This window comes from Taeniopygia guttata, chromosome Z (genome assembly GCF_048771995.1).
Source record: "Taeniopygia guttata chromosome Z, bTaeGut7.mat, whole genome shotgun sequence".
In the NCBI taxonomy this organism is placed as follows: Eukaryota; Metazoa; Chordata; class Aves; order Passeriformes; family Estrildidae; genus Taeniopygia; species Taeniopygia guttata.
In genome coordinates, this window is record NC_133063.1 from 31,733,039 (window position 1) to 31,746,141 (window position 13,103).

The 13,103-nt window shown below is 40.1% G+C and overlaps 1 protein-coding gene across 2 annotated transcripts in view; it reads right to left on the bottom strand.

The window, feature by feature from the left end:
- AP3S1 (adaptor related protein complex 3 subunit sigma 1) overlaps window positions 1-12,965 on the bottom strand; it is a 29,307-nt gene extending 16,342 nt beyond the window's left edge. For both annotated transcript variants that reach the window (XM_002190057.6, XM_012577817.5), the window contains exons 1-3: window positions 12,832-12,965; window positions 10,732-10,823; window positions 8,036-8,147 (exon numbers count right to left, since the gene is read on the bottom strand). In XM_002190057.6, coding sequence (XP_002190093.1) covers window positions 8,036-8,147; window positions 10,732-10,823; window positions 12,832-12,900 — 273 coding nt within the window. In that variant the 5' untranslated portion in view covers window positions 12,901-12,965. The remainder of the gene's footprint in view (window positions 1-8,035; window positions 8,148-10,731; window positions 10,824-12,831) is intronic.
- Window positions 12,966-13,103: the final 138 nt, after the last annotated feature.

Genomic DNA, 13,103 nt, shown 5'->3' on the forward strand with positions numbered 1-13,103 from the left:
TCTGAATCCAGAATATAAAAGCAAAAAAATCAAAGCAGCTGCTGCACTCCAGCCACTGATGCTCCCTGCCAGATGTAGCCTGTACAAAAGCTTTATCTGGGTGTTTCTGGAACAGATTCCTTGGCATTTATGTTAGTACACCAAGAGCACCTGGTCCCCACTTAGTCCAGATAATGAAACGATGATTGTACTTGCAGTCCTGAAATTCCTGAATGCCAGTAACCACGTGCTTGTGGTGAGTGCTGTGCTTGTGGTGAGTGCTGTCAGAGACTCCAGTCTTACAGAGTTGTATGCACAGCTCCCTTTGTCTAAGGGACAACTCCTAAGGACGTAAGTAAGTTACCTCAGGATCTTTCTAAGTTAAATGTAAGATTGAGCTTAGGGTCTTCAAAGTTAAAACAAATTTTGGTAAAAATTTACTGATCGTTTATTAATGGCAAGAAAATAAACTGCAACTTATTAAAAATTTTAATAAGTTTTGTATGTTTCAAGCCAATTTGTCACAATGTGTATTTAATATTATTTATTAAGCTGTCACTGTATGCAATTTTTTAATAATTTCTTAACTAAAACATCCTAAAGACGCAATATGGAAGACAAATACCTCATTTTCATTCTCTGTTCCACATGATTTATTCAGTATCTGAGAGGCCCCAGATTTTAAACTGCCCAGCCCAGAAAAACAGGAATGAGAAACCATGTTCTGACATAGAACACAGAATTGTTTAAGTTGGAAACCTAAAGATCAATGAGTCCAACAGGTAAGCTAGCACTGCCAAATCCAGCTCTAACCCAAGTACCTGAGTTCCACGTCTAGATGATTTTAAAACAATAGGCATGGAGACTCCACCACTTCCCTGGGAAGCTGTGGTAGTCTGTTATTTTACAGTTGGTTCTTCTGTAGTATGTTTTAATATTCCTTGTTTTAAGTTAGTAATGGCTCAGTCTATGTACCCCATTCGGCTTCCCTAATGGCTCAGTCCTGAGTTGTTTACCACAGTTTTCCACACCAAAATGTATGTCAATCCACACGTTAATCCACCTGTATACCTCCCTTGTTCCCTTGTTTTACCCCTGTCTGTCAAAGATAGCACACTCCTTTGGTTCTGGAGTGTTCCCTGTCTTTCATCCCTTCCCCGAAGCAGAATTGGATTGTCATGTTTGCTCCCTCCCCGTGTTGGCTTCTCTTGGGGAGCCCTTACCCTGCACCCCTCCCCTAATGCCCTCCTGTTGGTCACAGGTTGTGTCCTCCCCGTGTTCCCGCCATCCCTTAAAAGTAGCCCCTTCAGTTTCAGATTTTGTCACTTGCTCTGCCCCAACTTCGACATTGAATCTTTGGCGATTCAGACAAGTGTCCTTCCCTTATTCCTGTGCCTCGGTTTCCCCGTGCTCTGTGCCCTGCTGCGCTCCCCACGCTGCAGCGATCACCGCCCCCCGCACCAGGCTGGGCAGAGACTCGGGGGCCGTTGCTTGTGTGTCTGCCCTCCGACCACAAGCGGGACAGCTGCCAGCGAGCCTCCATCCCTTGGCCGCTGACAACCAAGCACGGGAAGCCCATTTCAATGTCCAACAACCCTTTCAGTGACATTTTTTAAAATATCCATTCTAAACCTCCATTGGCACAGATTGAGGCTGTTTCCTCTTGTTCCATTTCTTCTTTCTTGGGAGAATAGATTGAAGCATCTCTATAACCTCCTTTCACATAGTTGTATAGAAAAAAGGAGGTCCCCCAGTCCTTCTTTTCTCCAGGTTAAACACCCTCAGCTCTCTCAGCAATGACTCCTTAAAAGACTTGGGCTCCAGCCCCTTCACCAGCTCCACCGCCTTTCTCTGGTCTTGCTCCACCCCCTCAGGGTCTTTTTAGTATAGTGGAGCCCAAAACTGGACACAGGATTTGAGGCATGGCTTCACCAGTGCCCAGTGCAGAGGGACAGTCATTGGCCTCACTATTGCTCATCTAAGCCAAGCTACCATTGGCCTTCCTGGCTGCCTGGGCACAGCTGGCTGATGTTCAGACACTGTCAACCAGCACCCCCAGGTCCTTTTCCACCGGGCAGCTTTCCAGCCACTCTGCCCCAGTCTGAAGCACTGCAGGGACTGCTGTGACCCAAGGGCAGGACCTGGCATTTGGCCCTGTCAAACCTCCTACAACTGACCTTGGCCCATCCCTCCAGCCTGCCTGAATACCTCCAGCAGATCAACACTCCCAGCCAGCACAAAGTCATCTGCAAACTGGCTGAGGGAACACTCAAACCCCTCATCCAGATCATTGATAAAAATATTAAAGAGGTCTGGCACCAACACTCAGCTCTGGAAAATACCACTGCTGACCAGACACCACCTGGACGTAACTCCATTCACCTCCACTCCTTCTGGATATAAGTCCTGCTTCTACAGACATGTATTTATATCTACAGACCCAGAGAAACAGATCTGCTTGACATCACCCATTCCCAACTGTCTACTTCTCATTATCAACAAAGATTACTCTTACATCTTAATCGCTGGTCTTCAGATCCTGCTCACACTGTAAGAGAGAGGACGAACACATCCTGCCCTTGCTATTACTACTAAAGTCTTTAAAATGTTGAAATCAAACTGCAAATCAACTGATGATCCATGCATTTTTAGACTATTCCTTAACACCAAAAATACAAATCTGTCACCTAAACTAGGAACACAGAGCACATTCAGAGGCAGACTCAGGACAGTAAGGTTCAATGTCAAGTTAACTAGGAAATTAGTATTTCTGTTAAATTATACTAAAGCCAAGCAAAGCAAGGATTTTTTCTTCTAGCAGTTGTTAATTCATTGCAATAATAACAGCATTCTATAAAGAAGGGATGCAAGCAAACAAAAAAACTTGTATGTTAAGCAGAAAAAACTACACATTTGACAACATGTGCAGCAAAACAAATCACCAAAGATATTCTCTTACTTTCCTTGCACTTTAGGAGAATGCAGTTACAAGGACAGTGCTGTTTGATACTAGCTGCAAGAAGAAGACTGGAAACAGTGCAAATGCAACCTCTGTCCAACAATTTTAGTTACAAGAGCTAAGAGTTTGACGCTATTCCTTATATAGTCACCGACTTTGCGCATGATTCACACACTCTGACATCTGTCTAGTTCCTTGGAAAACAAAAGAATCCATTGAAGACAAAGGCAACTCAAGAATCCTAAAAACATCGGTCCCTCCCCGCATGTGTTCAGTAGCAAGGCAGGCTCACACATCAACAACACAAAAGTTTAACTTTTGTGTCATTCTTCCAGTACACAAAGCTTCTATAGCAACACTAGATTCATTGTTAGAGTGGTTACTTTTAAACCTTTACCTGTTACACAGCAACCCCACCACACACTAAATAAACTCACAAATCTCTGCTTACAATGCATGACCAAATGTGCAACAAACATTTTTTAATCTAAGAGAAATCAGCTGGCATTGACTATTCCTTCACAGAGATTTTTCACTGACCAAGGACTTCTCATGGAAACTTTGGAAATTCCCCCCTCTTCCATTCATGATGGTGAGTTCACTGAGAATAACGCCAAGGTCTACATCGATTATAAATGGTCTTTTAAAACACTGGCCTGCAAGGTAGACTAGATTTTTTACACTAACATTTCTTGGACTATTTGAAGATGCCTGCAATAATTGAAATGGTAAATAAAATGAGAGTCACTTTCATCTGAATTTTAGTTGAGCCAAATGAACTGCACTCTGTGCCAAGCACTGCTAAAATTTAAGTACTTCAGTAATCTCTTCAAATGCTGCAGATCTGTAGATCAATAACCAGAAGAGAAAACGCATCCATTGTTTTGAGACACATAAACCCTCCACACACATCAGTTCAGATGCACCATGTGACATTACTGGAAGAGTAACACAAATAAAAGAGTGAAATAGCAGGAAAATAAGGGTGCATGTACAATTAATTACTAGCTCCCCCTTGTGCTTCAATTTTGAAATTATAGTCTTTTATGGTGAAAAGAAAAAAACATGCACATCTCCATGTAAGTAAACAGAAAGCATAAAAAAAAAAAAGGAAAACTGCTACACCTTTCTTTTGTAAGAAATATGCTTTAATAAAGACAGATACACACTGGGAGTGTAAATTACATGAAAAAATATTAAATTTTTATTGAATATATGCAAGCCTGGGACTCCCTCAGCCATATGTCAAAACAAAACACCACTTTTTCAATAAAGGTTTTATTTTTAAAATAAGCAAATAAGACAAAAATGGAGTAAATCATACATTAGTAGGAAGATAACAAGGGCAGCAGAAAACTCAGAACACCTAATCAATTAAATGTAATGAAGCATAGATAATGCCAAATACTAGCAAAAGCAGCTACAAAAGATGAGCTAAAACCAACAGGAGTAACTCCTACCAAGAATATCCCATTCTTCTTCCTTACCTAAACAACAATGGTAAACCTGAGGACAGAAGAAATTCAATCTGCCCTTGGAGAATTCTCATCCCAGTCATACACCTCTCTGGATTTTATTTAATTAGCATAAAAGCATCTCTGGTCAAGATCCTTTACCCTTATGAACCAAGAATAAAATCTTACATAAACTGCAATTCACTTCCCACATGCCTCTCACTGAACACCATTATATTGAAAGGCTCCATTGAATTTCCCATGGAAGACTGACCTCACAGACTCCGTTGACTGCTGACTCATTATGTCTTCAAAGTACAGCTATGTGCCAAGACACTCAAATTTTTGGAGCTGACATAGGCTCTTAGGTCCATAACATAGCTAAGGTAGCACTGTAAACACCCCTCATCATTTCCTTATGGCAGTCTACAGCTAGTTGTGTTTTCACACATATTTTCCTTCCATGCAGTAAAAAACCTTATCCTTCACAGGCTAACACAAAGATGCTAAAATAGCATGACAGAATTTACAGAATTCAAAAGACTGTAAAACCTAAGCATAGATTGACCTCTGAAACAGCTCTGACCTAATGGAGGGATAAGTGGCATTCACAAAAGTATCTTAAATACCACAACAAGAACTTTCTGCTGAAAAGAACTGCAGACTGCCATATGTAATCTAATCTCCTATGCATTTATTCAGTTTACATGACAGAAACCTCCAAAGTGCTATACTGAGTTCTAGGTTCCTTCCACTGGTCCCTTACATATCTACTTACTTAGACAATCCATTGTATGTATGACTCATAACAAAACCCAGATGTCTTAATCTTACCTGTGTTATCTCTGAACTACAGTAAACAAAGATGTATAAAAATGGTACAACACTTTCAGGAAGAAACAAAGCTTATTTGCTCAACTCAATATCCATGTGTATATCCTGTTAGTCTACACTGCATGTGGGATTGACAATAAGAAACATTCTGATGGCCCTCTTTCAGTAAAAGACACATTCAATTCTGATTGCTACTGCTAAGACAATTAAACAGATCCTTCTTCTGAGCCAGTCCAGAAATTAAAAATATTTAACTAATCTCAATACTCTTAATATTTAATATTTCTCTAATACTTTATACTATAATCAAATGGTTGAATTACAATGTGTAAGAGAATTTGAAATCCACAATAGCTGTAGGTACTGTGGTGAGACTATGATTTATAACCAAAATAGTCAGATAAACAAAATATTTCTAAAAATGAAAATAGCATTTTTATTACTTCAGTTTCCTTTAAGAAATTATGTTGACATGTAATTAAACACTGGAGTATTTTGGAAACAATGTGAAATACAAAGACCAGGAGATCAAAATCTATCGAAGCATTTTTGGTACAAGAAGCAAGACATTTTAGAGAAAAGTTTAAATTCTCTAATTCAAAAAGTTTGAGGGCTATGGGTAGTAGTAAGCTTAAGCAATTTGCTTCAACACCTAAACCATGTGAATTTAGGTTGCACTGTCTATGCATGAATATGTTTCTTTTCTCTGCTCATAAATATTTTGGCACTTCCAAGTAAGAAGACACATTATGCAACAGGCAATTAAACAACGCTGTACAGCAACCTGCTATAAACAGGTACAGCCATTGTGTAACTTACTCATTAATGCTGCACTGTTCACATATTGCAGAACGTTATATCACCAAAGATGATGGAAGAATCCAGAAGGGAGTTTCCTTCCCTGCTACCCACACAGACACCCTTCTGGATCTACTGTCTGGAACAGCAACAATGAAGCAGCTGTTCTGAACAGTAGGAGGTGTCTGTGAGAAGCTATGGAGCTTCAAGAAAGGCTCGCAAGGAACTGTGAGGCTTTAGAGATGCACAGTGTTTCTACAGTGAAATAACCAATGATACAGTCCCATGTCTCAGGACATATTTTACTTATGTAATAAATCAATTCTTTTGATGTGCAAGCTTTTGAAAGGCTCAAAAGTAAGTTATATTTACTGTTATATATATATATATATATATATATATATATATATATATAAATATAAAGAGAGATCCATTTCATTGAAATTGTTTATTGCAAATTATATGTTGAAAAAAATCACTGATTTAATCAGAGGCCTCTTGACTTAGAAGCGTTCATATTACCAAACATGGACTTGTTACTAGGTTCATAATGGACATATTTAGCTGTTTAAATACTGGCCACAGCACCAAGCCTGCCTGAGTTTAAGAAGCATTTGAACAATGCTTTAAGGTACATGGTGTGATTCTTGGGGTGTCCTGGGCAACGCCAGGAGTTGAACTCAATGGTCCCAATGGGTCCTTGAGTTGGAAGGAAACTGTACCTGGAAGCCTTGCAGAAGACATTCTGTTGAGATGTCAGTGATCCTGAACAGACCATGTCTGCTCTACTGGGGTGAGCAGGCCAGATCCTCTTAATATAATCTATAACCTATGATGGCCTTGGCAAAAATGAACCATAGGAATGGAATGTACTGATTCTGACTAAAAGACTGTTGCATGGTTAGGGATTAGTCATCCACGTAACACAACCTGAATAGACACAGAGACCTGTGCTATGATGCAGAAATTCCTTGGCTAAGGGATAAACTCAGCCACCCCACTGTAACAAGATCCTGCAGGCAGCTCCCACGTAGTACCAGTGAGCATGCCACCTGCATGGCCTTGTCATGGCCTCAAACTGCAGCAAGTTCTCCTGAAAATATCCTTTAGCAAGAGCTGTTTTCCTTTGAGGAAATTATCTAATAGCTCAAAGATTCAAAAGAGTGAAAACTTCTCTCCATAGACAGGATCTGTTCTGCCCCACGCACCGCAGGAAAACCCAGCTGGGCTCCACTGGGGGCCACATGGAAGTGGCATGCCCAGAACCTGAAGGGCTGTAAGATTTACCATCTACACTCATCTTCTCACTCTGCTGTTTTAAGCAGTTATCTTATTAAACCACTTGTGCTGTTGAGCCTTTCTTACTGAGATACAGAAAGAACCTAGGCTTATGGATCACCTTCTCCCAACCAATTCCTCACCCTACTCATTCCAATTCCCCTGGTGCAGAGCACATACCTAAGGGAGCATTTGCCCTCCTTTTCTAAGGCATACCTATCAAAAAGCTCATACGCTACAAGAAAAGTTTAATCCAATAGGGTTTTGGACATATTTATGCATTATACATTTATAGTGAATATATATATGCATGCATGTATGTGTGTGTCAGTCTGGATATATATTAATATACATACACATACAGAGCATTGCCTATCAAAGTTCTCATAATCTACAGTTGTATAGTAAATGTTTGAACTGTGTCATTTTTACCTGCAGCCAAAAAAGGTCCTGAAAAGCTAAAACAAAATATAGTTTGTGTTCAGGAGGCTCCTAACAGTTTCCTCACTTTCCTGTCAATTTGGACAATGACTTTTTCAAAGACAGCCCAGAAAAATGTAAAAAATCTGAAAATAATACTCAGCACTTCTTGGTATATTCACAGGATAAAAGCAACCTTCCAAATATTACCAAAGAAAGACACGCAAAATGTTTAAGTTCTAAGCTACTTCAGAGTTAGTTATTAAGAATTTAAAAAAAATTAAAAAAACACAAAGCAGCAAAAAGAACTTACTTGTATGAGGTCTAAAATACCAAGCTCACTTTCCGAGGAATCCACACAGAAGACAAAATACAAGGTGGCATAGTGTCGGTAAATTAGTTTGTTATCTGACCCACCTATTAATCTAAAGAGGAAATAAAACAAGGAAAGTTTAGTTAGCATCTCAGGATAAGTTTAGCAAATGCTCACAGTTATTTCAATTAACAGGAGGCCTATTGTTAACAGCTGGAGCTCTCCCAAATCCAACTACATTGCAACTTTTGTTTTGTAATGTACTTCCAATAGAAGACTAAGTAACAAGACAGACCAATTTACATTTACCACACAAGCAGTTACTGTTATCCCTATGGATAAAAATGACATCAACTTGTGCACCTTTAAGAAAATCAATTCAAACAGATCACATAAAAGCAGGCATTAAATGTACTTCCATTCCACACTGCAGGCAAGCACTGCACAGAGATTAATCTGCTTTACAGATTAACAGTATATGCCTATGAACCCTTCCCTGACCTTCTCAAAAGAGCATCAAGAGAAAAAAAAAATTAATGAAGACTGGCATTTGGATTACAAAAAAAAAGCCTTAAATTGGTTTATGATCCATTTAATAACCAAGAACATGTAACACTTGTGCTACGAAACGTTTTACATCTTGAGAAGTGGGATCATACTTCAAGCAATAGTTCTTGATGCAATGTTACAGTCACAGAAGCAATTAGATTTTTATGGACTCACTAATCATCATGGCACCAAATGAGAAGAGGTCTAAAGAGGTATGTTCTTCCACTCTTCTGCTATGGCCTTACAAAAAAAAGCACATAAAACAGAGCACATCTACATCAGATCACTGACATTTGCTCTGAGCTGTAAGAGGCCCACTCATAGAGAGAAAAAAGTATTTTTTAGGCGGAACCTACATGGCCATGACTATCGTGATTTTTCCTTAATTCTGTACCAGAAATGAATCACCCATTTGGTGCGATGTAACTCATCCCTTTAGTTTCTGTCATTATCACAAAGAGACCGCGCAGATTAAAAAAAAAAATATTTTAGCTCACTTTTGTTTAAGCACATTGTGCTGCATTAATGCTTGGCAGAGAGGGGGGTAGGGAAGGGGGACCTTTTGTTTCTGAAGAGCAGGAATTACCTTTATGTATCAGACAACACTGTTACAAACAAATAGGACAGTGGAAAGACCTAACAATTGAAGTTTCTTCTTTTGTCATCTATTGACCCATTCTTTCAAATACTCCATACTTGAAATACACACAGTTCTACACATAAACTATTGAGGCCTTTGGATAAACTGCAAACTATAAAGTGAACCCTGTCCTGAAAGAAAAAAACTGAAAAAATATTGAAATGGTAACCCTGTAATTGAGCAGTAGGAGGAAAGCCAGAATTCTGTTCTGTCTCAGTTTATTCTTGTTAAGCAGCTGTGATTTTTAAAAAGCTCCAAATGCCTTCTGCCTTTCACTTACAGAATTCAAGCCAGAATGTTTCCAAACTGAGATCATCTCCAAGAACCTGATGATAGAATCACCAGTTGAGTAGTTGAAAAAGAATAATTTAAATTTTAAAAACAGTATATAAAAAAAATCATGAATCATTTTGAGCAAGAAAAAAGACATTCTAGCTGATATGGTACAGCTAAGCGTTTAATTGACTCTGAATACAGAAAATCTAGGTGTTAGCAGACCAACATCCAGTAACCAGAAATTCCCATAAATCTAATATTTAACAGACTATGAGAATCTCTGTCACATGAGATCTGTGTCACAATCTCTGTCATAGAGATCATGAATTTATTCCACCAGTTCTGATCCCTTCTTCTAGAAGGTGGCTTTTTATCTATTTACTCTCAATGGCTAATAAATACTTCAAAATAAAACACATCTCAATTTCAGAATTTCTTCAGCTGAAGCAAGCTGACTTTCAAAAACAATGAAGATGATTCAAAAGAGGTTTTTTTTGTGTCTTACAGAGACAGAACACATAAGCCTCACTTCCCTCCTACCTTGCTTTTCCTTTATTAATAAAATACCTTGGTTGAAACGATACTAGTTAGCACATTTAAAAACAAATTTTTTTCTTCCTAGTTCATAAAGCAAGCCCAAATCCTGACAAAAAGGCTGCAGAATCCTACTATCAAAGTCTGTCTACTCAAATTTTAGGAGCTCGAGGCAAAGAACAGTTCCGAAGTATTTAATTTTCTAGAGATTTAGCTCATTTGGTCAGAACACAGTGCTAAAAACACCAAGGTTAGGCTGTGGATTCCTCTACAGGTCATTCACTTCAGACACCTTGTGGGTCCCTCCAGAATATTCTGTGGTTCTGTGAGTCAGTGGGTATGGCAAATGCCAGTGCCTCTTAAAATGTGACCAGAAATCTTTAGCTTGATTCTAGTGAAAGAGTATCTGCCCGTTCCTTCTCCATCTTTGCATCTGAAACAACCATGAGACTAGGTATGGCACTGTGGCCATTATAGCACTAGGGAAAAAAATTTATTGCCTAAGACATTTGGTACATATAGCTATGCTTCAGTTATTAAAGAATATGTACATATGTGCAAAATTATATAATTGCTCAAGTATCAACAAATCTCAAGTGACATGACAGTTACATTACAACATGAAAAGCTGTACAGCAATCAGAAATAAAAATACCTGAAAGCCAGTATTTGGCATTTATTTCAACTTGATACTTACAGTCCTCCTTCTAGAAAATTACACACATTTTCATCACGTTTAGATACTAAATGGAAAGTTTCTCTGATAATTTGTTGCTGTGTATCTTCACTCTGTGAAAGAAAATACACTTTGTTAAAAAGGATTGACAATGAAAACAGCACAAAAGACTGTAAACCACATAGTATATCAGCACTCTCAATCTACTTCTGAAGCCTTAAATCTGCCAGTTAACAAGACATGTATTGTTTGTGTCATTTCAACACAAAAAGCCATTATTTACAAGTTGTAGAAGAAGGTATTACTGAGAAATGTGGAAAATTGGGAACTTTGGTAAAAATTAATCTAAAAGTAGTTTTTTTAAGTAAACAAGAAGTGCTCTCAAGTAGTTTGATTTTTTTGTATCTCCAATGTAGCCTGAACAGTTACAGGCATGCTTTGAAACTACTTCTATCCATAAACAGAGAATAAAACGAAGTCTCCAAAGCTTGAAGAGAGCAGGGAAGCTACAGACCCCACAATATGTAATACTTCCAGAAATTTCCTGAAATACAAGGGCACTATGAGCAACAGGTTCTCCTAAGCCATGACCTTAACTCTTAGCAGATCAGAAACATCACTTCTGAGACAGAATTCTTCTGGCTCTTTAGAAACTTATTTTTTAACTTTGAAATTACAGCCATGGGTCTATATTCTGAAAGATGAAGACATATATTTTAATTCCTATAAATTATTTTTCTACCTAACTGCAAAATATTATTAACTTCATTTTATGCAGTTTCTGTTCTCATATATATCAGCTAAAAAAGTTGGATCCATGTTATAAATTTTAGTATTATGAAAGAAGTACCTCTTTCATGGATCTGACTAAATTAATCTCTCTAGAAAGCATGAGATGCATCCCCTCACAGAAAAAAGCTGATTTGCCTGCAGTACCAGATAAATTGACACTAAAGAATGCATAAGCTTCAAAAGGTCCACAAACAAATTCACATTATTGAAATCACACACAAAAATACAATCTATATGATTGCACCTGCTTCTGTACACCAGAAAGTTTCTTCGTTTCCTATTCACATTTTCTAAACTTCAAAGCATTCTGTTTATACAAACAGATTATTACCCTACTTTAAGCACTAAGAATTTGTTTAAAGACCAGCTATGAAACTAGTAGATCAGAATGGCTTTAGAAGAAAAATCTGGTATCCTCTGGCCATTTGTTCATCTCCTTTCCCTTCTACTTCACACACACATGAGAAGGACCTGTAGCAGTTAACATTCCTTTAATTCAAAACTTGAGCGTGCAAACTGAAGAGTCACAGTCACCATTTCTGCCCTGAGGTGCACAAGTATGATACATCCCTTCCAATGAACTTTGAGTTCTCTAATAACCAGGACTGCAAGAAAGGGGCCACAAATCCAAAGTAATTGCACTGCTAGAAAACGAGTTGTTTACCTTAAGAAATACCAACTGGTTTTTTGTATTTTAATGCCCAAGCATATTTGCTAGGAAATACACTACGCTCAAAACATTATCTTAAAATCTCTTATCCTTTAACTAAATCACGAGTTTGCACGGCACCTTTTTCCATTCAGATTGAGTGTTTGTGTTGCATTTTCAGAGCTGCCTGCCTTCCACCACGTAAAAGAATGCTCTTTTCTAGTTCGTTACGTTGTTCACGTCAACTGCAATTTCACAGCACACTGAGACTTTCCGAAAGAAAAGGCTGTGCTTAAGAGCCCATCTCCCCTGCTCTGTCAGCCCTGCCGTAACAGAGACACGCAGCACCGCGCCAGACAGCGGAGCTTAGAGCGACGCTTCACACGGCAGGTCGGCGAGCCGAGCCTGCTGCCGGACGAGACTCGCTCCCTCCCTCTTCGCTTCACCTCCGCAGCTCCTAAAAGGCAACTCCTCATGTATGCCCTCTCAACACCGTCCCTTCCCCACGGCGCTGCCCTGGGCCCGGCGCAGCCGGCAGGGCCGGGCCGGGGGGCCTTGCGTACAGCCCCGCCGCCCGGCCATGGCCGGCCATGGCACGGCCCCCGCCCGGCCATGGCACGGCCCCCGCCCGGCCATGGCACGGCCCCCGCCCGGCCCCGCCGAGCCCCGGCCCGCCGTACATAGCGCTGGTAGAACTTGGAGAGCCGCGGCTTGCCGTGGTTGTTGAAGATGAGGATGGCTTTGATCATGGTGGGGGGACGGCGGGGGCCGGCGGCAGGGGCCGGACAAACCGCGCTGTGTCCCGCTCCCTCCCGTCTCTCTTCTCTCCCGCCCGCTCTCGCTTTCGGGCCGGTGCCGGCGGGGCGCGCGCACCACGTGACTGGCGGGGCACGGTCGCTGCCGGCGGGACGGCTCGCGCCGCACGTGACGCTGCTGGCGCGTCACGTGACGA